At 40.1% G+C, this 26,778-nt stretch overlaps 3 protein-coding genes and 2 long non-coding RNA genes across 7 annotated transcripts; 3 read left to right on the top strand and 2 right to left on the bottom strand.

Moving 5' to 3' along the window:
* The first annotated feature begins 17 nt into the window (after nucleotides 1-17).
* LOC116928559 (serum response factor homolog) lies at nucleotides 18-20,957 on the top strand. Of its 2 annotated transcripts, XM_032935653.2 has the most exons (7): nucleotides 18-795; nucleotides 901-1,146; nucleotides 16,481-16,691; nucleotides 17,054-17,413; nucleotides 18,316-18,477; nucleotides 19,625-19,810; nucleotides 20,240-20,957. In XM_032935653.2, the coding sequence occupies exons 1-7, from the start codon at nucleotides 316-318 to the stop codon at nucleotides 20,284-20,286; spliced, it is 1,692 nt and encodes a 563-aa protein (XP_032791544.2). In that variant the 5' UTR covers nucleotides 18-315; the 3' UTR covers nucleotides 20,287-20,957. The 2 variants fall into 2 exon arrangements, with proteins under 2 accessions (XP_032791544.2, XP_045033464.1); XM_045177529.1 differs by lacking the exon at nucleotides 18,316-18,477 and having other exon boundaries at nucleotides 19-795.
* Nucleotides 8,033-9,536, bottom strand: LOC116928561. Its single transcript, XR_004397304.2, has 2 exons — nucleotides 8,511-9,536; nucleotides 8,033-8,442 (listed from the first exon to the last, which is right to left on the bottom strand). It is a non-coding gene; the product is annotated as an uncharacterized LOC116928561 (long non-coding RNA).
* Nucleotides 18,734-19,644, bottom strand: LOC123475197. Its single transcript, XR_006649981.1, has 2 exons — nucleotides 19,517-19,644; nucleotides 18,734-19,443 (listed from the first exon to the last, which is right to left on the bottom strand). It is a non-coding gene; the product is annotated as an uncharacterized LOC123475197 (long non-coding RNA).
* A 211-nt stretch (nucleotides 20,958-21,168) lies between the features above and the next one.
* Nucleotides 21,169-23,410, top strand: LOC116928560 (homeobox protein PKNOX2). Its single transcript, XM_045177532.1, has 5 exons — nucleotides 21,169-21,490; nucleotides 21,552-21,729; nucleotides 21,792-22,060; nucleotides 22,122-22,365; nucleotides 22,428-23,410. The coding sequence occupies exons 1-5, from the start codon at nucleotides 21,321-21,323 to the stop codon at nucleotides 22,629-22,631; spliced, it is 1,065 nt and encodes a 354-aa protein (XP_045033467.1). The 5' UTR covers nucleotides 21,169-21,320; the 3' UTR covers nucleotides 22,632-23,410.
* Nucleotides 23,411-23,556: 146 nt separating this feature from the next.
* On the top strand, nucleotides 23,557-26,600 carry LOC116928554 (transmembrane protein 62). 2 transcript variants are annotated; one of them, XM_032935648.2, is made up of 10 exons: nucleotides 23,557-23,830; nucleotides 23,927-24,038; nucleotides 24,102-24,242; nucleotides 24,301-24,757; nucleotides 24,820-25,015; nucleotides 25,085-25,321; nucleotides 25,389-25,470; nucleotides 25,539-25,845; nucleotides 25,904-26,134; nucleotides 26,322-26,600. In XM_032935648.2, the coding sequence occupies exons 1-10, from the start codon at nucleotides 23,648-23,650 to the stop codon at nucleotides 26,344-26,346; spliced, it is 1,971 nt and encodes a 656-aa protein (XP_032791539.2). In that variant the 5' UTR covers nucleotides 23,557-23,647; the 3' UTR covers nucleotides 26,347-26,600. The 2 variants fall into 2 exon arrangements, with proteins under 2 accessions (XP_032791539.2, XP_032791538.2); XM_032935647.2 differs by having other exon boundaries at nucleotides 25,389-25,476.
* Nucleotides 26,601-26,778: the final 178 nt, after the last annotated feature.

Below are 26,778 nucleotides of genomic sequence, written 5' to 3'. Positions count from 1 at the left end.
TCATGTGGAAGACATTGCGTGAAGCCAATAGAGGGAGGGGAGTGAGAAAGAGAGGGAAAGATTTCGTTCTCAGACCTCAGAAGCGACCCGATGGCCGCCGAAACCGGTTGATTGTACGTTGCTGCTCAACTCTGTTACTTTTTCGTTCGTGTAGTGTCTGCGATCGTGTATTGTTGAGCTCAGAAAGCAGTGGTCAACGTAGTCGTTTCGTACCCTATAACTGTTTGGTGGTGTGCCCTTAGTGCACATATACTTTGACATTTTATTTTCGTTTCCCACCACGTTTCAAGAATTCACTACCCCGCTGAAATCATCATGCAGAGTCAGGGAAGTGGCTTACCGGAGTCTCGGTACGGTATGAGCTACTCCCACAGTGCCTTGACAGGGGATGGGGTAGACCTTTACGGTCATGGACCAGACCCCTACGTCTTGCAGCACCAACACCACATTGTTGGGCATGGTGGACCGCCAGGGATGAGCCCAACAGGCCACATTGGGATGGGCTCGCCAGGCCAGCATCACCAATCTAAGAGATCGGCTGAAGTGGCTGGACTCAACCTCAAGCAGGATCCCATGGTGTCTGACGTCACCATGTCTACAATCGGAATGGGTCACAGCACCATGGATGATGGAGGATCTGGATCTGGTGGTCAAAATGGCTCGCAGACCAAAAAGACTCCACCACCCAACGGCAAGAAGACCAAAGGTCGTGTGAAAATCAAGATGGAATTCATCGACAACAAGCTGAGGAGGTACACAACCTTCTCCAAAAGAAAGACAGGCATCATGAAGAAGGTGAGCGTACTCAGCTTTTATTCCCCAACTGTTGTTCGATGTTCTTAGTCATCCATCTCAGTTGCCTTCAAACCACTGACTTTTGTTTGTTTCAAATGCTTGCAGGCCTACGAGCTGTCAACACTGACTGGGACCCAAGTGATGTTGCTAGTGGCTAGTGAGACAGGACACGTCTACACGTTCGCCACACGCAAACTCCAACCGATGATCACGTCCGAAGCCGGGAAGCAGTTGATTCAGACGTGTCTCAACTCACCTGACCCTCCATCCAGCACGGTGGACCAACGGATGTCGGCTACGGGCTTCGAGGAGACGGAGCTGACGTACACGTTACACGACGAGGACCAGAAAGTAAGGCAGATGATGTACACGGGTCACATTCCGCCTACCCCTTCGCACTCGCATGCTCTTTCTTCCCATCAGTCGTCTTCGCACCCGTCGCCGCACGGGCATGGTCACTCTCACGGCGGCGGCGGTGGCGGCCACCATTCTCATGCTCATTCCCATCCAGGTCTACTGGGTCCTCCTCTAGGTCCCGGTCCTTCTTCCAATCTATCTGGCCATCATGTGCCTTCGCCTTATGCGTCTCACGGGTCACCCTCTCCGGGACCCAGTAGCCACCTCCATCATGTCCACAGCTCGCAACACCAATACGTCCAGCACGGTCTGTCGTCGCCCGGCTCGGGTGGCTCGGGTCATCTCACCCTCTCGCCGGCACCCACTCCGCAGCCGCAGCACAGTCAAGGCAGATAGTCCGTTTCGTTTTTCTTTTCCCAGGTCTCCCCCCTTTTTTTCCCCGTTTATTTTTGATTTTTTTTTTTTCATTTATTTTTTAAATTTTTTTTATAATTTTACTTTTCCCGAAATTCACTTGTTCAAAGTGACAAAAAGAAATCGAAGAGAAAAACAAAGAAAAAACAAAAAACAAAAAAAAAAAGAGTTCATCAAACAAATCAACAGAATCAGGGCATTCAGGCGTGGCTCATCGTTTCCAGTGTTACATTTAGTGAAGCGATTCCCTTCTCTTATTATCTCTTAACTCTTCCCATATCCCCCATTCAAATCCCCATTTTTTTATTTTTTTTGTTAAACAGAAATAAGAACCATGACCTAGTCTGACCCGTCTCACACGGCCGTCTCCCGATGGTCTTTTTTGTCTCTTCAAAACAAAAATTCCCTTTTTTTTTTTTATTTCAAAAAAAGAATTTTTTTCTTAAAGACGAAAAATCCTAATATCCGATTTTTCAAAAGACTTGCATTTCTTGACTTGTTCTATCCCGGTTTAAAAACAAAACAAAAGAGCTATTTTTAAAACTTGGTTCCCACAGTCTTAATTTTTCGAACTGTGTTTTTCAAAAAACCTTCATTTTCTTCTTCTTCTTCTTCTTCTTCTTCTTCTTTTTGAATTGAAGAGAAATAACGCACACAAAAACAAAAAAAAAAAATAGGTGCTGTTTTCATTTTTAACGTTTGGTTGTGGGAACGAAAAATGTTTTGAACAAAAAATTTTATTCTTGCGGGATAACGATCCCGTCGATTGAAATTTTCTTTGAAATTTTATTAGTTAGAATTTTGCGTCGAAAATGATTCTTGATATCTTGTTTTCTTCTTCTGTTTGTTGTGCGTGTGTGTGTCTGAAGGACGGCAGGTTCAGCGTGAAAGACAATCAGTTACTAGAGCGGAACAAATGATGTAGTTACACCCTACTCCAAAACCAACAGCATCACCGTAAAGATGATGTCCTTCTCTTTCATCATCACCAACTTTTTTTTTTCTTTTTTGAAAACCCAACTAGTCCTTCTTGTAAACACACACACACACACAAAAAATGGAGGAATAATTTCCACGTGTAATGAAGATAACAAAATCTGGTTATCATTTTTTTTTCCTCCTTTCATTCAAAGGCCGAAAGCGAAAAAAAAAAGGAAGTGAAAAAAAAAGAAAGAAAAAAGCGTCACAGCGGGTTCCCTTGTTGTCTGTTGTGTGTGTGTGTGTGTGTTGTCAGCGGCGGTGTTTTGATTGCGCCGTCAAAAAGCCCTCAGTAACGAGCTGGATTGCGTCTTAACTCTTCCTTTGAGAGGGGCATAGGAAAAGAGAGGAAATCGTCATCGTCCCCAATAATCATTGTGCTTTTCGCCAGGTAACAAAAGAAGGGAATCCCATAAAGATCGTTAGGTCTTGTAAAGATTGGGCCAGGTCTATATCGTTGTTCATGGGCCTTGTACGGTCAATGAGTCGCTTACTCTGCGTGTCCAAATAAGGGATTGAACTGAACTTGAAAACGTTGCGCTTCTCTTCGATATCTCATTCTGGTGAACTCTCCTCATTCAGTAGTTGATTTCATTCTTCTTTTCTTTTTTTGTCTCCGTCCTCCGCCTGGTATTCAATTAGCAAAAAAAAAAGGCCCTGGGCATTCAACAAAAATGTTCTTTTAATTAATCGATAGAAGAAGAGAGAAAATCAGAAACGTGTCATTAAATCAGGATGAAAGAAATGCGGTCCGTTGGTGGTCCGTCTAACCGCTACGTTTATTATTACACAGAAGGCAGCTGGACAAGTGTAGAGGGATAGCCAATTTTTTTCTTTTTTTGGGTTTTAATTCACGAGTTGCGACGTCCCTTGACCAACAATGGCTCTGTCCCTTTACGTCGCGGCAGCAAGTCCGACCTTTTGACTCATACGGCGGTCCCGCTGCCGATGATGGATGGCTCTGACGACTCAGAAATTCGAAAAATAAATGATGGGAGCCCCCCTGAACGCCATCCTGCACGGGTTATTCTCTTTTCGCTATCCCGGAAAAAAAAAAGAAAAAACTTGAAGAGAAAGATTTGAACGTCCGACCTTTTTTTTTTTGGGATTCAAAAAATGTTAAGTTTTTTTTTTGTTTTTTTAACGAGTCGGTTAAATGCGCCGTGTTTCGTAAGTCAAAGAAGAGAGAGAAAATAAAATGAGAAAGAGTTTTGTTTGGGGAATGTTGATTCGTTTAGGAAAAAAAAAAACTGACCAAGAAAAGAAAAAGATGCAGAGCAAATAGTCTCGTACAATTTTTAACTTTGATTTGAACACCGAAAAAGAAAAAGAAAAAAAGATTTAGACGCCAAGTCAATGCTCTCTCTCTCTGTTAACAAGAAGAGATTGTGTGTGTGTGTGTGTGTGTGTATAATGAGCTGAATGTGCCAACCGACAAAGTTCACGTTGAAAGAAAAGAAGACGAGGAGAGGGAGAAAATGTTAGGGTCCACGTCGCAGTCGTCGGCTCTCTGACGTCTGACCTCAATCGTCCACCACGTACAGCAGCAACTGGCTCTTAAAAGTTGTGAGCTGTTGGCCCGCACACACACACATGCACGCACACCATGTGTTGTCATTTTGCGCTTTATCGGCAATTGTTGCGCATTTGTCGGCCGCTTGAGACACATGGGCAGAAAGCTTTCCGCGTCGCGCATCCGCCCACTCTTCTCGCCGCTGATTCCGCCACGGCCAAAGGTCACCGGATGGCTTTTTCGCGAGCAGATGGTCACCCGTTTTCTTCTCTCTCTCTCTCTTTCCTACTCCCTCCACCTCGTACCTCCTTCTCGACACACTCTCTTTTTTTCCCTCCCGTTCTTCTATCTTGTTTTTTTTTTTTCTTCTTCTTGTTGTGGTGCGCAAGAGAGAGAGTCGAAGGTAACAGCATAGAAGATATTGTGAAAGACATAAAGCTTGTGGTCCAGCTCTTTTTTTAATTTCCTTATGCGTCTCTTCATTCTTTCTTGTGCCATCCATCTCCCGATACACACCGACTAGGCCGTTCTGGATGTGATCCGCACGTTCCATCAAGCGGTTCGCGTTCCGTCTTCCTCATTTTTGCTCGCTGGCCGTTTGGTTGATCATAGTCCTCCCCCACATTGCTTTTGGGTTTTGGGTTTTGGGTTTTGGGTTTTTTTAAATCCATCCATCCCAGTTGTGATGGTGATGATGAAGAGTTGAAGTGCAGGTCGACAGGAGTTTTCAAAGATGGCCTTCTCTCGTCACACAGTTAAAGACAGGGAGATAGATTGAGAAAGAGAAGAAGAAGAAGAAGAAGGAAACGAGTCTCTCTCTTTCTTTTTCTGGCCCGAACTGTGTGGCCTCCGCAGGCCAAAGTCGTCGACGCTCCTTTTAAGGCCAAAATGCAACAGCATCACTACACGCGTGCGCGCGCTCTGCCACCGGAGCCGGCCCCGCGCTTCATACAAACACACACACACACACACACACGAGTTTTTTCGTGATTCACCTGCCCTCAAGGGGGGACCACTAGCCGTTGCTGGCAAAATAGTCCCGCGACACACGCACGTACAAACGACTTTTCTTTTTTTTTCAGACGCCACAAAGCGTCGGCATTTTTTTTTTTTTTCTGGTTGAATAATTTTTTTTTTAATTTGTCAACGAGTTGTGATTAACGAAATCTTGTTGTCACAATCGATTTGTTTTGTTCAATGTTTTTTTAAAAACGAATTTGAGGAGATTTTTTTTTGTCTAACAATTAGAGATTTTCTAAAATTGTTGAAACGTGAATTGACGAATGCCAAATGTTTGAATTGAATCGTCATATTGCCACTGAAAACCCATTTTGCCAATCACTTCAAAAAGAGAGAGAGAGAGAAATGTGAAATTAGAAAATTATAGTTCTAGTGTTATCTTTTATTTATACAAAACAAGGATACGATAGAAGAGAAACCAAAAATAAAAGCAATAATTTTTTTTTTTTTTTCTCCTTCTCCTTCGGAAAGTAAAAACTGGAACGCGTCCGGTTCTCCCTCCCGCCCAGATTCCCCCTCCCAAGTTGTGCCCTCCCCGACTCTTTGCTCTCTCTCGGTGTCTCTCAATCTGTTCGTGTTTTGAATTGCTAATGATTCAAGGAGAGAAAGAGAGGAGAACATTTTCTTGAAAAAAACAAAACAAAAACAAAATAAATAAATAAATAAATAAAAAAAAAAAGACAAAATGGAGTAGAGAGAGCAAGCTTAGAATGTTGTTGATAATTAGAAGCGGTGTATTGTGTGTATGTATGTTTTGCGTGAGTCTGTATCTGCGTTATCCCTTTGGGCACGTGCCCCGTGAGTGCGTCTATTTCGAATGAGAAGACGAAAAAAAAAACAAAAACAAGAAAAGACAAAAAAAAAAACGTGTACCAAAACCAGAAACCATTTGATTATTATGATGATGACATTTCTCTCTCTCTCTCTGCATTTTTTCTAGCGGGATCGCCGTCCGTTCGTCTATAACGTCAATTTAAACACAAAGCAATGATGATACTAATATTAAACAAAACACACAAAAAAAAAACTTGTTTTTCTCTCTCTTTCTGTTTACAAGAGAAATTCATTTTCTTGATTCTTTTTGAAAAATATCAATTGACGCGCGCTGTCGAATCTCTCACATTCAGATGATGCCCTCCCTCAAGCCCAGCCCTTCCAACAGTGCCATAAAAAGAATTCTCTCCTATTCGTTTGCGTGAATCATAACTCTCCAATCAATCAATTCCTTTTTTATATTTTTCTTCGATTCATCGCGACTTCTCCTTCTTCAACGGAGAAATGAGAGATTTCAACAAAAATAATATTTTTTTTTTGTTCTTTTCTTGCGTCTGCGTGTGTGTGTGTGCGTGCGTGTGTTTGTCTCATCTTTGTGTGAAGACTACTAATAACATGTGTGACATTTTTTATTTGTTATTTCACGACGGACAATCCCCTCCATTGTTGTTGTTCTGCCCGTCTCTCTTTATCTCTCTATAGGTCATGTTTGAAAAAATTAATCCACTAAAAAAAAAAATCACATTTTTTTGTATTTGATCTTCTATGAAAGAAAGATGAGAAAATCATCATTATGCAAAAAATAATAATAATAATAACGATATTAAATTTAAAAAAAAAAAAAGAAATGGCCTGTATATACGGAGCCTTGTAGATATTAAAACACACACACACACAAAAAGTACGAATTGTTTCACACATGACCAATCCCCTCCCTCTTTTATTATCATTTTTTCCCCCCTTTAAATTGCCAAAATGATTCGAAAAACAGAAGAAGAAGAAGAAAAAAAATATATAAACAACTCAAGATTATATGACGTGCGTCAACCGTTTGAGAGGGGGGGTATGTGTATAGTATAAAAGCAATCAAATAAAGAATACATAAACAAGAAGAAGATAATTCAAAGCATACACACAAACGGTTTTTTTAAAAGAAAAAGAGGATGATCAATGACCCCTCTGTTTCAAGACGATCTACAAAGCGGGATGAATAAATTTTCGGCCCGTGCTCGCCGGGAGAGTTAAAAAGAGGTTGACTTTTCGGGGGGTGGGTTGGGGGATCATCTAGAGGCCACTTGTCTCACGCAACAGAGACATACGTCATATAATATTACACTTGCCAGCCGTATATGAAAAGCGTTTCCGTGCACACAAAATACATTGGCCAGTCACGCCAGTTCACAACTGCAATGATGATGTAGTGGCCCTCACGTTGTTTTTTTTTTTCCCCTACCGTTTGCTGCTGGCCATGTGGTAGCAACCAATCCAATGAAAACGGTTGTCCATCTCTTTAGTAATGCACTTGGAAAGGTGGGTCCCACCTCTTCTTTTAGTGTTTGACGTGTGACTCTGCACACACACACACACGGGGCCTGTCTTTACTATGTAAATTCTTGTACGTGTGTTTTTAATACGTCATTTTTCGGATGTTTTGAGGAAATTCCTTTTTTTTTTTTCTTGTGTGTCCGGTTATTCGTACCTCGTTAACGGATTTGGGAAGGGGAAAAAAATGAGGTACGAACGTGAGCTGGCCGTGCACAAATTCTAGTCATTTTTCTCTCTTTCTGTTTTTTTCCTTTTTTTTTTCTAAACATCCGGAATAACAAAAAAAAAACAAAAAATGAAACGCCAGGGGATTATTTTGACAGGATTTCGGAATGTTTCGGAAGAGAAATGTTTCGTTTATTTTCATCATTCATAGAGAGAAAAAAAAAGAGAATCAAGAAGAAAGTAAAGTTTTTTTTTTTCAGGGTCTTGTTCATTTCTTTTTCTTTTGAAACCATTTTGGTTGGTTGACTCTACCTCTTTGTCGGTGTCCAGCGAAAAAAAAAAAAAGAAATGTACAAAACACGAAATAGAAATCACGAAGGGAGAAAGAGACGAATTTTGTTTTGTTTTCAAGAGACAACAAGTTGGCAATTGCATCTCGTATTTCAATTTGGAGGGGGGATTGGGGGAGAATGTAGTCAAATCCGTTTATTATGTAGTTCTCAATACACACACACATGTCAGAAAACTCTTTTGGATAACAATGAAGTTCTCTCTCTCGTTTTCTGGGGCAACATTGTTGTCCAACGAAACACAAAAAAAAATAAGATCACTTCTTGAAATTAGAATAATTAATTAAAAACAAAAACAGAATAGCAAAATGCTCATCAACAATTGAAGACTCTCTCTTTTGTTTTGGTTTCTTTTGAAGAAAAAAACAAAACAAATCTCGTCGAGTTTTGTGTCCAACTGTTGTTGACTCGCGTCCTGTTCAAACATTTGAACAACTTGAAATCGACTTGTTGTTGTCTTACCTGTTTTCTCGTTGCCGAACAATCGTTTTCTTTTTCCCTTGCCACTTGTGATCCTGTTCTCCTCGCAGACTTGTCGAATCGAATGTTTTACAAGAAATTGTACAACAAAAGTGAAACGTTATGTTTTGAAAACTCACCTGTTGATGTTGTCCGTCCGCCCTCGTGGAATCACCACACACAAAAGTTCCCATCTTGAATAGTAGAGACGCACGACTGCTCCGGACGAAGGATGGCGGAGCACAAGGCGGGCGCGCGACACCTGACCACCCATTTTATACCCCACAGCTCCTCCATCATGCCCTCCTCCTCCTCCCCCCCTTGAAAATCTTTCTCTCGCTCTCCTCCGCCCTTTTTTTTTTTTCTTTTTATTCAGTCCTACCTGTTGCGTGGATGAATCACCAGAGCGGTGGGATATACTACTGGATTCTTTTTTCTTTTTTTTTTTAAATGCCTTAGGGCAGGTGGGCAAAAAGAAAAACTCTTCTCTCTCTCTCTCTCTTTCTCTCTATTTTGGACGTTTTTTTTTCTTTTTACCTGTTGGGTGGGGAGGGTGGGAAGCTTTGGCCTTGTGGGCCGTGAACTCCCGGCCAGCGGGAAAGAAGAAGAAGAAAAGAAAAAAAAAGGGTCTCGGAAAGGACTGGGCGCCAGTCTCAACGTTGGATAGAGAGAAAGGGGCCAGCAAAAGCGCAACGCACAAGTGTAACCGATGCACGCAGACACACACGGCACCGTCTGGAACACTTGATCGACATTTAGCGACTTACCGGACGGCCTTGGCTTTTCGATCGACTGGCCCGATTGCGTAACACTAGCGAAATGGGCTGTACGGACTGTCGCCCGTCGTTAAATCCGCACCGTTGCACTCATTTACGAGCGAAAGATGAGGCAGATGGTCCCGAACGGACGGCCACTTGTTTTTTGTTATTTTCTTTAAAAGAAAAAGAAAAAAATTATGTTCTTGCTTTTGACGGCCAATCCTGGCGGTTCCAGTTTCACGGGCGACGCTCAAACCTTTTTTGGTCACGTCAAGAAAAAACAAAAAACAAAAAACAAAATGATGTGAGAGATCGTCTAATGATACAACGAAATTGATTGAAGATGTTGATTTCGGCTTACTGTTTCCCCCTATTCCCGACGGCCATTTCTTCGCTGATGAAACACAAACGTGAGCAACTAGCGCACGCAACGCAAAATTACACAGTTTCCTTTGAGCAAAAAAAATGAAATCCAACTACTTTGTCGTCGCGCGTGGACTTTGAACTTGTTCCCCACCCACCGATCCCACACCCGCAATTCGCAGGTGAAAATGGGGGTCCGCTTTGTTGTTTCGCTCTTTTTGTTTTGTTTTTCTTTTTGAAAGAAAAAAAGAGGGGCAATAGGAAAAAAACAGAAAAACGGAGAGAGTCGACTCTTGAATTATTCCTCGCATGTCGCAGCGTGTACGAGATGATTAACATCTTTTCGCTCTCTCGTTTGTTCCGTCCGCAGAGTCGCCCGAATGCTTAATGTTGTTGCTCATTTGCATAACGCGGGGCAAGGTGAAGAAGAGGGTCGGCTGGCCACTTCGCGGTCAGTTGAAGTGAAAAATTAGTTAACAAATAATATAAAAAATAACATTTTTTAGCAAATTTCAAAAATGATTTTTAAGTTAAAAAAAATTTGATTGGCTTCAACTTTTTTCTTGATGGGGATTTATTGATGGATGGTTGAAGGTTGCCAAACTGACGGGTCAAGATACCGGTCAAGTATCAATAAAAATGGGGAGGTCTCTTGGATGCGACTTATTATTCTTTCTTTCCTTTTTTTTTTTTTGAATTATGAAATTCCAATCGGAATTTTATTTTTTATTTTTTGTATTTTTCGCGCTCGGGATCTCATTTTTATTCCTCCCGACAGAGCCCTGTATGATGAATCATAAGCGACGGTTAGATGATGGCGTGCCGTTTTTTTTTCTTTTTCTTTTTCTTCCCCTCTTTTTAAAAAATAAAAAAAGAGGAACAAAAGAATAAAAACTGGCTCGTCTTCGAGCTGGAGGGGTGCCCCGCTAAAGAAAAAAAAAGAAAAGAAAACTTGAAGGTAGCATAGATATAAAAAGAAAAAAGAAAAAGAAAAAGAAAAAAGGGGGAAATGACCATACGTGTCTTATTTGGCGATTTTCATCGCGACGTAATTATGCGGCTGTCGTGTAATTGACACCGTTCGTTAGTTTGTGCCGAGTAGAATTGAACGATGTGAAACGCAAGTCATTCGATTGGCGATCGGGAGCGATCCTGTTGATTTTGCATCACAGGTGCGTGTCGGGCCATCTCTCCTTCAGTGTGGGGTCCTCTTCTTCTTTTTTTCTTTTCTTTTTTGTTTTGATTTCTTTCCCTCTGTCTGTGTCGAGGTTGGCCTCATCTTCTTAACGTTTCTTTTTTCTTTTTATTTTTTTGTATTTAAAAGAGAATTTCTCCTCACAGTCCCCCCCCCCCCTCAAGAGCTACTAAAAGGGTCTCTCTCTCTCAATGTCTGTTTCCTCATTCTACTCACGCCCGGGAAGATGCGTACTGGGCCAACTTGACCCATCCTATCAGTATTTTTAAAAAAATTAATAGTTTAGGATTTTTTCTTTTAATCGAGAGAAATTTTCTTATTTTTTTTGGGGTGACAAATCACAAAACTTTTTTTCATTTGTCGTTTGTTTTGTTTTCGGTTTTTTTTGGGGGGGGGATTCGAGATTGTTCATTTAGAAAGAAAACAGAAAAATGAAACAGGTTTATTTGCCGTGTACTTATTTTTTCATTTAGTTCTTTCCAATCTAAAAATGAAGGGGAGAGAGAAAGAGAGAAAAATCGGGACCGATTCTCGAGAAATGAGAACTGCTCGGGCACGCGCCACACACATTCACAAAAACACTGGCCCCACATTTGAATAACGAGTCTATTAAAACAAAACGAGTTTTCATTTTCAATTTTGATATTTTTCCAGAAATATTTTCCTTTTTTGTATTTTTTTTTTTTTTCCTTTCAATTTGTTTTCCCGAATCATTTTCTTCCTGGGGAGGTAAAAGATAAGGATTTAAAATAAAAAAAAAGGGACAAATGAAAAGGACGGCGACTTGACGGCGTCGTCGTCGTCCTGTAATAAACGCGATAATAATAGGCTTACAGCTATCCCCCCCCCCTCTTAATTTTTCTTATCTTCGAGACATTGAGATCGTTAGTCTACGTATATTTACGTCATAAATGTTTAATAGAAGTGAAAGGCGGCGACACATTCAGACAAAGTTTCGTCATTTTCACGCGGGATCGTTTTCTCCTCTTTCGACGTCCCCCTTTTTTCCTTCAAAATAGAAATATTCAATGTTCGATTCATTTTTGTGTTTAGATTTTAATAAATAGGATCAAATAAAATAAAAATAAAAATAATGTGTAAATGTCCCCTCAGCCAAAGAAAGAAGGTTAGGAGGACGTTATAGTAAATATCTTTCGTCTAGGATGCGCCCCGATTCATCCGTCATGGGTGACAGCCAATGAATGAGTGTGTCAACCACCCTTTGCTAGATATTCAAATTCAGAGAGAGAAATTAAACTTTTATATTTATTTCTAAATAAAAACAGAAACAAAAAAACAAAAGTGGACACGTTAGAAAGAGACACGAGCGTCGCTCTCTCCCTTGTCTCTTGTCCTCGTTGTCTTGTGTCTCTCTCTCTCTCTCTTTTGTTCTTCCTATCTCTGATTTCATTTCCATATTGATGTCTCGTTTCTCTTCTTCTTCTTTTTTTTTCCACCTACCGGCCGTTTGTGTTTTGTTTTTTTTGAAGTCGCCCGGCAGCTTCCAAAAGGAGTTTGGCGCCACCATCTCTCTGTCTCTCTCTTGTATTTCTTAATTCTTCGTTTGAATGTCAATTTCGAATGTTTGTGATTCCCCGCGTGTCACGGCCGATTTCAACTCGCTCGATCGCCTCTCGTACAGCCAACAAGAAATGTCACTCTTGTTTCTTCCGCTTCGAATTTTTGGTTTTTAAACGCAGTCGATCGTCAAGTTGCCCAAAGAAAAAAAGAAAAAGATGTCACAGAGTTACAGGCCCTTCTTCTGTTCTCCCGCGGGATTAGCGACATGCAAAGAAGTTAGGGACTCCGTCTGTTTACTCCCCCTCCTACCGGTGGATGACTCAACACACCTACACGGAATTGTGAGACTCGGGTGTTGGGAGAAAAAAAAAAGAGCCCAAAGGGCCACACACTCACAAGGCCAATGGCGGGAATTCTTTTTTCTTTCTTATTTCGCATTCACGGTGACCCCGCAGGTCGTTCAGAAAAAAAATCAAATTTTGTTTATTAAAAAAAAAAAGACCTGCTAGAGTTATGTAGTTTTATAATAGTTATTGCTGTAAGTATAAGTAAGTAGGCTGGTTGGTTGTAATAGTCTGGTGTAGTAGCCATCGGGGTAGGGGAGAAACAAGAAGAAGATATTTACGACTTTCTTTCTGTGTGTGTGTGTGTGTGTGTGTGTTGTTCTCGAAATTCGAACGACGACGCTCTTTTCTTCTTCTTTGGTTGTCGTCATTCTCTTCTTTGCCATTTATTTTCATATTCTTTACGTTCGAGGACCCTGCTGCTGGCCAGCGTGCGTGTTATTTATGAATATTGCCCTCTCACGTGATTATTATCATCATCTTGTTCTCTCTCTCTCTCTCTCTGTTCCTTCTTTTTTAAATCAAAAAGAAAAGAAAAAAAAAATTCTTGGAAAAATGTGAAGGGCCAAGAAAATGTTGGCCGGCCAGCGGGTCCGTCTTTCGTCTTTTTCTGCGCACTGGCGCGACTGCGATGATCACACGAATGAGAAATCCCCTGAAAACAAAGAAAAAAACATGAACGAAACAGATGACTGCGGATCAATTAAAATCCAAATTTTTTTTTTTTTTTTTCAAGATTTAAGATGAAGAATTTCTTTCGGCGTTGCCGGGATTTAATGTCGTAATTTCAAATTCCCGTTATTCGTTCATTTTTTTTTGTTGTAGTTGTTTGTTATGCATTTCCGCCGAAAGCTACTCGCAAAAGTGTCGATCATCAACTGCGAAGATGATGATGGGACGATTACCCCGCCCCTCGACAAAACAAGTGCAACACTTGACAAAACGATCCAAAAACAAAATTGGAAGAAATTATTAATAACTATCCGGGGGCCCCGTCCACCTCAAAGAAATCAACCTGTTTTTTTTTTTTGTTTTAGTTTGTTTTTCTACACCTGGCCAAGAAATAATCAACCCATTCAAAAAAAAGATGACCTCAAATCATTTTTAAATCACAAATTTTTGATTTTTTTTTCAAAAGAAAATAATCGATGGGCGTGGCCGATAAATGGGGAATAAAAACAATTGTGGCATTCGAATGAAGGAAAGAAAAAGAGGAAGAAAAACGAAAGAAAGATGTATCTATATCGGTCTCTGCCGTGTATATCTCAGGGGGCCGTGAGCTGCTCTTCCCTTTTTCTCAAATTAGACTCGTGTGACCTGCCCGTTAGCTTTTGGTGTTCTTATCTCGATTCTCTTTTGTTCTGCTCCTTTTATTTTTATTTTTTGCCTCTTGTTCGTTCCTACTTGAAAGAAGATTTAAAATACCCTTTTTTTTTTTTAGAAAAACAAAGGCAACGCCCTTTCGTTTGACAAAGTCCTTGTTCAGCGCTAATAGAATTGATGTGCGTGTTGCATCATCTGCCCTCTAACGAATGATTCTTTTCTAACTGGGGGGGGGGGGGATTTTATTTTTCAAATAAATCAGGCCGCAATCATCGGGAAAATCCCCCCTCTCTGCACGCAAATTGAAAATGAAGTCGTTTGCAATCACAAGATCGTCTCTCTCTCTCTCTCTCGTATGCAAATTGTCTTTCGACGTCCGTGAAAAACAGATACTGATTCATCATCTCCCGCCCGCCGTCGGGATGTTTGTCTTATACATACCCCACAACTTGATTGTTTAAATACGTATAGATGTTAAACCATCAAACAAAACACACACACACACACACACAAAAATCAGCTTCTGGTGTTCTTCACCTGAGTTATCTCGGGGGCTTCATTGGCTTCGTTCAATCCCGCATGGACCGAAACACACAAAAAAATGAATTCTTTTTGATATTTTATTTTTTTTTCTTTTGTTTTCTCGTTAACTGTGCCAACGAGTTTCTCGTTTGCCCTCTGATATTTACGTACACGTCTGGTCAGAGAAGAATGATGGACTCTTCGTGTGTTTGTCTTTCTCTGTGTGTGTGTGTGTGTGTGTCTGTGTGGGATATGTCTGTTGTTGTTTGGATGATGATGGCCAAACACGTCGGAAACGCTAAGAACAAAAGATTTATTGGACAAGTTTCACGCAGAGCATCCAACTATATATTTTTTTTCCCTCCTCTTCTTGGGTGGAAAATTGCGAAAACCGGGCACGGCATAAATGTCAACGTTTTTATTTTTTCGATAAAAAAAAAAAAGAAAGGCGATGCGCCAAAATGTTGGGAAAGAAAGAAGAAAAAAAAACTTTTGTTTTGCAGGGCACGAGCGCTTCTGTTTCTACGAAATCAAGTCCGAGCCCAAAATAGGAAGGTATGTCACGTGCCCGGGCCGCTGCCATCATTTTGCCCGCCACCAAAAAAATAAAAAATAAAATAAAATCCTAAAATATTTTTTTTTTTTTTGTGTTAGACGCACGCAGAAAAGATCCGATGCCAGACAAACAAGATTTGTGTCTCTCTGTTATTTATCTGAAGAAAAAGAAAAAAAAAAAAAGCAAGTTCAATTAGAAATTCAAAAAGGAAAAATGGGGTGATGGTGGGGTTGGAAACAAAACATAGAAAAACAGATCTCTTTCGTATTTCTCGATGATTGGCTATCAGTTATGTTAATCAGATATTCATTATTATTGTTAGTTTTCCACGTCTTTATTTGGCTCGGATTTTTTGTTTGTTTCGAATGTACAATATCAGACCGGTTGGACACGTCACGCCATTTTCTTTTAAATAATCAGAAAATGTCCCTTTTTTTTTTTTTCTTTTAAAATTTTTAAACATCAATAGCTGCAAATGTTTTTCTTATGGGCTTACATTATTCCAATTGCGTCCATGTCTTATCCTCCTCCCCGTTTTCATCCAATGCCTCCCGACCGCCGAACGAAACGAGTTCGCCGTCTTTTCTGCATCCCCCCGCTCGCAGTAGGCGCCACTTGATAATCAAACGTTCACATCAGCAGAACTTGAGAATGGGCAAGGTAACAATACAAAAGACGGTAGGAACACACACGACAGTTCCTTTTTTTAAAAATCTTTTTGAAAGAAGGGCCGAGGAGAGAGAAAACCGGTGATATGGGTGTGCGATGGCCACTACTACGTTACGTGGGGTATAGAACGGCTGCTAGAATTCATTTGATTATTAATGAGATGATGTGGAGACTTTGAACTTTTTTCTTTATTTTTTTCTTTAATGTCCCGCATGAAATTTTTATTTTTTTTTTGTCCGACTGAAACAGGAGTGCGTGTTGGGAGAGCGAGCGAGAGAGATTTGAATTGACATTTGAGAGTCGGATTTTTGGAGACAACTCTTCAATCAACGTCGTTCGAAAATTAAAAAAAAAGGAAACAAAACAAAAAATTGTGTTTTTCTTTTGTTTTCTTTTTTATTTATTTTTTTTTTTTATTTATTATTTATTTTTGTTATCTTACCTCTAGTGGCTTCACCTTTCGGGTATTTTTGATATTTTTCCCGCTTGTTTGGAAGAGTGTCCCAATGCGACGACCTGGATTGATATCCCCACTTGCAAATGGCTATACGAATAAATAAAATCTGATGATCCGTAATGAATTTTTTTGTTTTCCAGCTCTCTTACGTAGTTCTTCCCTCGATCGACAATATCTTTTGAAACGTAATCAATTACAAAACCCGTCTTGAGCGTGCCGGATTGTGAGACGCTGATTTCCGTGAACCCCTCGTGATTTTTGTCTTGAAAACAAACAAAACAAAAACAACTGACTAACGAATAATTGTATGGTTCTTGTCTTTGTTTTTGTTTTGTTTGTTTGTTTGTTTTTTTTAGTTGATTTGACTTTTCATCGATTTTGTTGTTGTTATTATTGACACAGGACAGCGAATCGGATGATGGAGATGATGCGGCTTCGTCGGATGCGCCAAGTCGGAGCCCATCGCCCGCCGATCTCGAACGTTCGTCCTATTCGCCCGATGTTTCCAGCATGGAGCCTTCGAGGCCTAATTTATCTGTTCACCATCCAATGACGACGACTAGCCAATCGTCTCGGATTCTCAATCATCCGTCAGGATCTAGAGGATCTTCTGGTAAACCCCAAATTTTATTTGAACTTTGAATGATTTGTCCGTGGGGCTGCGGGCATTTCAATTAATGGAGGCAATCACCCACTATCGGAAACCTTAAATGAATTGACCTTGATGCTATCTCCTCACCTCCTATTACCAACAGATCGCTTTAACTTTATCTCCTTTTCCATCCCATTCAAACGATTTCAAACAGAAATGACCAACAAGAGCCCCTTCTCTTATTTCAAATGTCCCTTTTCTTTTTCTTTTTGATTTCTCTTTTTGGCGGGAATAAGAATAATGTTCTTCTAACATCATATAATGACCGGCTTTTTTAACATGTTGAAAACAAAAAAAACAAAAAAAAATTACAAATATGAAAGGAGGAGTGGCCGGTCGTAGCACTGCAATTACAGAGCCGTCGGCTGGCCAGCAGCACCAAACGGCGTACGCGAATGGATCGCGTCATGCAACTCCTTCAACGGCTTCTTCAACTTGTGGCAGTGCCACTATAACTTCTTCTTCTTCTCCTTCTTCTTCTTCCGCCACGACTAACCATCACCATCACGCCAATTCGAATAGCGGCGGCAAGAACAACGCCGCTGCTCCGGCTCTCGTTTCATGTCCAGTCAATTTGACGCCCAGTCAATTTGCCAGTCTCGCGGCCAACTTGCCCGCTCTTTCGGGTTTGTCGCTGCCTCATTTGCCCCGTGGTACTAATTTTGCTTCCCTATTAGCCTCAGGTGAGTTTGTCATTTTTTATTTTTATTTTTTTGGTTTTGTTTATATTTTTCCACCTTTTCTTTATTATTGACCTTTTCGGAAGGGTTTTTTTTTTTTTTTTTACAAATGGCTTTTTTGGTTGTGGAATTTTTTTTATTTTCTCTACCCTCTTTATGACTTAAATTTTGTTTTTTCTGTTGAACGTGCACCGTTCACTTTTGTTGCACATGTCCGCTAGATGGCAGCATGACGCTTCCTCCCCCGCAACCAATCGCGTTTTTTTCCCTTTTCAACCCGTTACTTACAACATCCCGATCACACACACACACACACACACACACACAATTACCCGATTAAATAACCGCCGTTGTAAAGATTGCTCTTTGATTGTGACGGCCGATGTATCGGTAAATGCCAAATGTGATGATGACAGGGCACCATTAGCGATGCGTGCGGGCGCGTTTCATTCAAAAAATAAAAAACAAAATAAATAAAAAAAAAAAAGAGGATTCGAATCGTGACTTGAGAATGCGGCGAATGCGTTATATCATCCGAAAGATTCGAAACCTTTCCTCTGTACCACTACGTGTGTATCTGTTTGCGTGTGTCCGTGTGTGTGTGTGTGTGAACTTTTTTTTTTTTTGTTTTTTTTTTATTTTCCTTTCGTTTGTGTAGACCGTCATCCCACATAGGCACCCGAAAAAAAAAAAAAATTCTGTGTGAGTTGTGTGCGTGAATGTTTTATATAGCACCATCACGGTAGTAGTCGTTTATAGATGATTGCGCGCCGTAAAAGTGAGTGTTGGTCAATGCTCATCTCTTGATCAGCCCCATCCATCAATCAAATTCTCCCCTCCACCCAAAGAAGAAAGAAAAAAAAAAAACGAAAAACGAAAACCCCACACATTTTTCACACACACAGCTTCGTCTCTGCTTACGGGTGTCGGTGGAGTCGGTGGAGTCCTAGGTGGAGGTATGGGAACGGCTGCCGTCGCGTCGTCCAAATCTACTGCGTCAGCAGCAGAGACGGCCCAGGCCGCGTCCAACGCACGCAAACATCTACCGCGACTCATTTCTTTAGCTCGTAAGTCTCTGTGTGTTTTCCACTGGCCAGCCTGCAGCACGCACCTTTTTCTTTTTTCAAATGACGGCCCTTTTTTTTTTTTTTTTTTTTTGTTTTTTTAGCTATCGTGGCAAATTCGTTTTTCTTTAAATCCGCATTTTTAATTTCTCTTGTTTTAAATTTGAGGTCGAAACTGATAACCCCGTTTTCTAAAATGTTCTCTTCTCGGCGTTTGTTTCGAGTATCTGCCGATGCGCGGAATAATTTTGCAGTTTAATTTTTTTTTTTTAGCTTTTAAAGTTTTATTTTCTTGTGTGTGTGTGTGTGTTTTACTCGATGAGTTTCGATTTTCGCATTGCCTGTGCTCAATGATTTCGTGACTGGATTTTTTAAAGTTTTGCGCAGTTTTTTCGATGGAGTTTGAGAGAAAACCACTTTGCGACATGATGTCGCCTTGATCCACAAAAAATAGATATATATTCGTAGTGTACACCTTTTAGCGAACGGTTAGTAACATAGTAGCAGGCGGCAACTGTGTTTTTTTTATTTGCAAAACGAGATATGCACACAGAGATTTGAATTTACAAAGAAAAGGTGTAGACGCAAGTTAACCGGTCGAGTGCCAGGGTTACGATCCTTCAGGGTCTTTTTACTTGTTTGTTTTATTTATTTATATATTTCAAAAAATCAAAAAATAAACAAATGAAAACAAATAGCCAAGCGCACAAAATGGCTGCAACATTGTTTGAAATGAGTCGACAGAAGGTCTGAAAGTCAATAGCGTTAAAAGAAGACGTTTAAAACTATGAAAACCATCTGCGTTTTCAATCTCTTGAATTTTTTTAAACAAGACAAATTTGTCTTTAACCTCCCCCCTGTTTAATAACACGACAATAACCTGGAAACAAGACAACGAATGTTGCTCGTTAAACAAAACTCTGCCATGAAAAAGTGACGTCCGATATGAGGATTTCGTTTTCTTTTTTTCTGGAAATAAAATAAATATTTTAAAAATTAAAGTTGGGCAATAAAAAAAAACAAAAGAAAAAGAGTTGAGTACATTTTTGAAGGATGAGTTTTGTGGTGTTGGATGGTGGCTTGTCAGTCGCCCTTTTTAATGATTCTTCGTCTTCTTATCCAACTTTTTCCTTGTTCCGTGTTTTATCAGATGTGGGAGCGGCCTTACAACAGCAATCCAACTGTGCCAAAGACGCCATCATCAAGTCGACGACGAGTCTGATGGTTTCTGATCAAAAGAGCGATAATCTCGCTGGCTCTACCAGTAATAATAGTAGCCATTCGGCCCTCAATTTGCGGACGGCAACAACAACATCAACCGCAAATCGAGACAAAAGTGAGAGGCACATTTTGCTTTCTTTATTTGGCTAGTCTCGGTGTAACTTTTTTTTTTTTCTCTTTTTATCCCTCATCGTTCGGGAGGGTAGACGTTGGGATCGATTCAGGGTTAACACTTGACATTTTTGTGTGTGTGTCTGCAACAACAACAATCGGCTTTTTATTAGAGATCCAGTCAAACCTGTTGGATGCTGGAGTCCCTTTTTTTTCTTTTCTTTTTTAATTCATACACACACAATGTTGTTGTTGTCTGGTGGCACAAGGCGAAAGAGAGTTGACACTTTTCTCGATTTGGACTCTATCGGGTTTTGTTGTATTTTTCATTCTCTCAAAGGGGATTCGATTGTTGTTGTCCAATCTTGGAAGAAAGAAAGAAAAAAAAGGGTCGATTAATGAAGTGTTTCTATCTTTTCATGTCAATGTTTAGAAGGAGGTGGCACCAAAAGCCGTGCTGCCAAGAAGACTAAGAAATGATAGCAGACGAGCAGTAAAAACGATGAAAAATAAAGACGAAAAAAATTGATAAAGAATTGATAAAGATCATCGGGGACCCACGAAAAAATAAAAAAGGCCTTCCGGATGGTCCCCATAAGCTCCTCCCTATTTCTCAGCGACATCGGAACGGAGGCGTAGCCTATCGTCGTTGTGTGTTCTCTTTCATGTGCCTTACTTAATGAAGCAATTTATTATTATTGTTTATTATTATCACGATTTACCCATAGATGATGACGGTGTTTTGAATGCAAATAATTACCGATTGTCAGTTTTTGTCTGCAGTATTTTTTTTTTACTATTATTACTTCCTCATTTAAAATGTGACGGCGAGCCAAAAAAAAAAATCATTGTTAAAATGATGGGATATCGCTGTGTGCATTATCTTTTTTTTTCTTCTTGTTTTGCGTGTCGTGTGCGAATTTCTTTACGTGTATCATTTCTTTTGTAGCATTTTTTTTTTTTTGTTTTGCTTGTTTGTTCATTTCTTCTTTTATTCTACTGATTGCGTGAACATGTAGTTCCCAAAAGGAAACAGAGCCACCCCGAATCGGACCCTAAATTATTCTATTGTGCAATTTCAGAAAGATAAAAAAAAAATGATTTAAAAAAAAAAAGCAAAAGAACAAACAATAAACCGCAACACAATGAAATACCATTGTTATGTGCATTCATGTGATGTGCGCGTCGAGTAGTTATGACCCATTCCCGAAGGCCATTACGTACCAAAAGAGTCCAGCAGCAGCTAGACTATAACATCACCACAAAGACAAAACTATAACCACGAAAAGAGACAGAGGGGTATATTTCATTATCTATCGATATGCCATGATATCGATAATCGCGTTAAATTCCTTTTGTTGATGGCGGAGCTTGGCCTCTGAAGAGAAGGCTTTGACGTTCAATTGACACTTTTCCCCACGTGTTGGATTGTTTAAACGTGATAAGTTATTAGTTTGTTATCTTCAGAATCCTTTCGCTATTTTCAGTCTGAAGCGAAGCATTTTCGAACCAAAATGGAACGTGTAGATGGTCTCCTTTTGAGTGGAGCCCAGCAACAGCATCAATACTTTAATAGCAGTGATCATGCAACATCAGCACACAAAGGCATGGATATGGATTATAATGCTGGTGTCAATGTTCTAGACAGAGTACAGTTTGAAGCTGACAAACAGGCTGTGTATAGGTATTTTAGTCATTCTTAGTAGTCTCTATTTCATCTTTTGACAGAATTGCTCAATGTTCAGGCACCCCTTATTCCCTTTGCTTGCTCTTCTTCTGGAGAAATGTGAGGAAGCCACGAGAGGAGAAGTTGACACAAGGGTTGTTCTCCAAGGCCTTGAAAATGATGTGAGAGCTTTTGTTCAACACGAAAGAGATGGAAACAAGACTCTGATGACCGACAATGCTGAAGTTGATGGACTGGTGTGTCAAAACAATGTACATCCTAGAGTGCACACAACAATTAATATGCTCCCTTCTCGTAGATGCTTAAGGCTTTGCAGGTGTTGAGGATACATTTATTAGAGCTAGAAAAAGTTCAAGAGCTTTGTCGAGATTTCTGCCGAAGGTACATTGCGTGCCTCAGAGGGAAGCTCCACAGTGAAAACTTGTTGAGGACTGAAGGGGAGAATGGTGGCCTGGATGGTGATGAAGCAGGATATGACAGCAATTGCAGTAACGGCAGTGGAAGTCACCCTTTCAATCTGGATGCAGTCGCATCTTCATATGGCACTCAGTACAGGAGGATTGAAAGGTTTGACCAAATGCACATTGGCATGCTGATAAGTTCATAACCTCTAGACTTTCTCCTCCAGCACAAATCAGCCAAGCTCACGCCCAAGTCAAGTGTCGTACGTTCCGTCTTCTCTGTCTTCTGACGAAGAAGACGATACAGTTGGTGGAAATGCGAACCCTTCAACAAAAGTTAAGAGAGGAGTTTTGCCTCGGAAAGCAACTGCTGTGTTAAGATCTTGGTTATTTCAACATTTGGTTCATCCCTATCCCACAGAAGATGAAAAGAAACAGTTGGCTACCCAGACGAAACTAACGCTCTTGCAGGTGCGTGAAAAAAGCTCCACAGGTGAAAATAAGCAACTAGCTTATAATCTCATTCCTTTTAGGTAAACAACTGGTTCATCAACGCCAGACGAAGAATTTTGCAACCAATGTTGGATTCTGCACACGCTACGCATAATGGGCCAACATCCCTTCAACCGGATGTGGATTTCGCCACGAAACGAACGCTTTTGTCTGGCACTGGAAGCAGCTCAGGTCCAGGAAGCGATGGCGAAGATGCCTTGAGCTATGGTGATTCCGACCAGTAAAAAAGAAATGCAATCCGACAACATTTTGTTCTCAAAAGACATTCTTCTCAACCGAGTATTAATTATTGTTTTGCAGATGCCATATTTGGCATTTGCACAGTGTTCTTAAAACGCAGCATCAAAGTTCCAATTAGACTTTATTCTCTTCCCCGTCCAGTTAATTTGAACTGGTTCTGAGTGACGAGGTAGTCTGAGGAAGCCTTACAGTGAGATGACAAACAAGTAAATCATGACCTTATTATAGTTAGTCGAATTTTCAGTTCAATATTTTTTGCGACCATCGAAGTCATTTTAACTTTTCTCGTAAAAGTTGCACTCTTGGACAACTTTTTTTTTTGTCTTATTTCAGTACCGAGGATTGTAGTAGTTTTTCAATCGAGTGCGGTTTCGGTACGCACAAAAGAGCTTGCAATACCGTTCAAACAATAATAGGATAACATGTCTTTGTTTCAAGAGCATTGTGTGCTCCATCGAACCGCCAATTTCGCTTTTCATTCGCCTATGTAAAAAAAAAAAAACATTTCACATGTTTCATGTAACATTGATATATTTATCTCCTGTTTCAATCCCATTACTATGCAAAAAGATTTCGTGCTGGCTAGTGATGAATGATACTCGGTCACTCCACCGACTGTTTATGATATGATGAACTGTGTGGCTATGTCCCGTGCAAAAATGTTTCATACGTAAGTTTTTTCATAGCGCGTTTTTGTGCCTATTAAAATAGGTCTGTTGTTATGTATACATGTCCAAAGGCAATACATCGATTTCTCCTTCAATACAAATGTTGTATCTGCGATAAAACTTGCTATTTGAATTTTGAACAGGAATCTCTGTCCTCATTACATATCAGTAACATTAGATAACAAGATAAGCAAACTGACAACCGACTTAATTATCTATGCAAGCAGACGACATTTTAGGAATTCAATTGAGACATGTAAGGGCATTGGTTAGAGATGGTGCTGTGCAGTTTACCAAATAAAAAAACCGCCTAAGGAAATTAGCTATTCAAAATGAGTATTGTTCGGAGCGTTTTTTTTTTAGCGCTTGGCGTTCTAGCTATCTCGTCAATGTGTATTATGATCCAAAATCACTTGACGGTTGAATCAGTAAACGACAAAGAGAACCTTCAGCCTTCCCGCCACCACGTTTTGTCACTAGGCCAGGAAGATGATGATGTTCTCGTTTTTGTTCACGTAAGAATATCAGTTTTTGGCTTCCATGTGTTGTTTCTCATAGCACATTTCTTTTTTTACTTGGCTTTCCATTGTCAACAATCCTCTTGAATCTAGATATCTGATCTCCATATAAGTGCATTTACGGCAAAAGATAGATATGAGCAACTCAATGAGTTCTGCAACATCAACTTGAAGGCAATCAATCCAGGCTTAGTTATCGCAAGTGGTTAGTTAAACATTTTGTGGCAGGAACATATTTGTTTTTGCTGAATTATATTTTCCTTGACAGGTGATTTGACTGATTCTGTAACACCTGATAATCTTGTGGTTGACCAGTTTATTGAGGAATGGGCAATGTACAAAGCATTGTACACCATTTGTCAAAATGTCTCTAGTGTGCCTCACTGGTTGGATTTAAGGGGGAACCATGGTATTGAATATGAGTTGTTTATCTTTTCTGTTGTAATAATGCTGATTTTCCTATCAAGATAACTTTAACATCAATGGATACAACAGTCCAAATAACTACTACCCTAAGTTTGGGTCACAAAGACTCCATCCTTCAGGGTCATATATGACAACAATTGAGACAAACAATAAAACAAAATATGCATTTATTGCAGTGGATGCTACCCTAGACATAGGCTCGAAACGCTTATTAAACTTTGTCGGCCAATTAGATGATACCCGCCTGCTAAAATTGCAAGAACTTGACCAGGCTGCGTCCAAACTAAATGTCAACGCAACCATTTGGTTTGGTCACTATCCGTCATCAATTATCTTGACGTATGGAATTCTTCCTGGTCTTCGGCATGTAGCTGCTAAAGGAATCGCCTATTTGTGCGGACATCTCCATACTTTCAGTGGATTGATTCCCCACATGTATTCCAATCACCATTCTGGAATGCTGGAATTGGAATTAGCTGATTGGAAACATAATCGAATGTAAGAAAAAACTGACATCCTCAGCTTTCAGTGAATTTTCATTTTGTTTTTATTATAAATAGGTATCGGGTTGCAGTGATAGACCAAGGATTATTTTCATTTGCCGATATTCAACATAAAACTTGGCCTGTTATAGTTGTAACTAACCCTAAACCGCTGTTAACGGTACAACCTTCTAAAGAGCCCGTTGAATTGATGGCCACTTCCACTCATATCCGAATTTTCATATTTGCCCCATTACCCATAAATAGTTGTGAGGTACCTCAGTTCATCATTCGGAACACATTCGATTTTTAGTTTTTTCACTATTCACCGTTGTTTGAACAGGTAAAATTGGATGAAGGTTCTTGGCAACCGTGTAAGCGAAGCGGCCAAAAACATCCGTTGTATACGGCGCCTTGGCAGCCTGAACTCTACTCGAAAGGCCTGCACGTGTTGCAAGTCCGCGCCAGGGATTCTTCCGGATCGGAAATGTTATCAAAAATAGAATTTGCTTTGGACGATACCAAACCACGCTTTCCGTTATCGGCACGTATAACGCTAATGTTGGATTTTACCGCTATGGTTAGTATAAACTTACACTGTTCTGGTATACTGATTATTCGAGAGCTGGTTTTCTTTTACCATTTAGAGCAAAGTCCTTTTCGCAGTTTCAATCATCTTGTGCACCTTGCCATTCTGCATCATTCGCCGTCTGCAGCTTCGAATCATTCGTAAGAGTATGAAAATACGAAATATTAAATACATATTTGGTCTAATTAATTATTTATTTAATTTTCAGAGCGAAAAATGACAGTTTTGCGTATTCGGACGAGTTGTATTAGACTGTGGGTCAGAAAATTCTGGGTCTTTGCCAGCATCAATAGATTGTTGTTCCCGTTCTTGGCCTACACCGTATATCTTACGTTTGGACCTTGGTTTATTGCCCACTTTGTCGAAGATCGCGTTGGTGTACTTTTCGTTTGGGGGACTTTGTTCGATGATGGATTGTATCTTCCTGGAACCACCACTTATTTTTATTGCGCCATTCACGTCATTTTCTTCAACATGCTACTCGTTATTATTCTTGCTCACACAGCAGATGTCAGGTAAGGTTTTTTTAAAGAGAGCAATTTGAAGGTATATGGATATCCTTGCCATTTTCAGATACCAAGAGAAGATTCTTAAGAAGGGAACCGACAGCCGTACGATGTGCCGAAAAATTACATCATGTTTTCCTATTTCCATCTTCCTTATCTTTCACGGGATTACTTGCCTCATCTTTTGGCAATCCTATGGCTACCTGTCCATGTTGGTCAATCCTGCACGATCCTGGAGTCTAATCCTTGCTTTTTACCTTTGGCTCACAGCTAAACGATTGGATACACCTCAGCTTACGTGAGTTTGCTTCCTTTGGTTGTCAGGTGTGACGGCAATCGGGAATCGCATACAACGAAATGGATTTCCAATGTTTTTCTCAAGCGCGTCCTTCCACGTAGTTTGTTGCGATCCCTGTTAGCTGCCTCATCATCTACCCTTACCATTTCTCTCGTTATTTTATTCATTTTTAAAAAATTTATTCTAGGCTTGCCGTGAAAACTTGGAACTAAACAATCTTCATCGTACACGTTTCCTTTCTTAGCTGAGCTTCGCTGCCACAAGCTTTTGCTAGAAAAGGCTCACCAATTCTCTGTTATGTAAGATATGTCAACATCAATAGGGAAATGTGGGCTGTTTATCCTGCTCTTGCCAACCAACCATGATGGATTGGTGCTCTATCGTGCATGGCGTAAATAATCAAATGGAAATCGTTGATTCAAGCTTGTTTCTTGTTATTTAATATGACAACAACAGTGGGACAGTTTTTTGGTGTTTTATTTCAATTTCATAATTACTAGTCTTTAGTTGGCTTCCATTTATTAGGCTGAGAAACGGACTCTTTTATGGATAACTAAATTTGAATAGGAAAATAGACGCCATTGTTTTGCAAATGGTTTTATATTTGGTGACGGTTGGGTGTAGAATGTTGTGGGCTTTAACCG

This window comes from Daphnia magna, linkage group LG8 (assembly GCF_020631705.1).
Source record: "Daphnia magna isolate NIES linkage group LG8, ASM2063170v1.1, whole genome shotgun sequence".
Taxonomy (NCBI): domain Eukaryota; kingdom Metazoa; phylum Arthropoda; class Branchiopoda; order Diplostraca; family Daphniidae; genus Daphnia; species Daphnia magna.
This window is presented reverse-complemented; position numbering and strand designations above follow the sequence as displayed.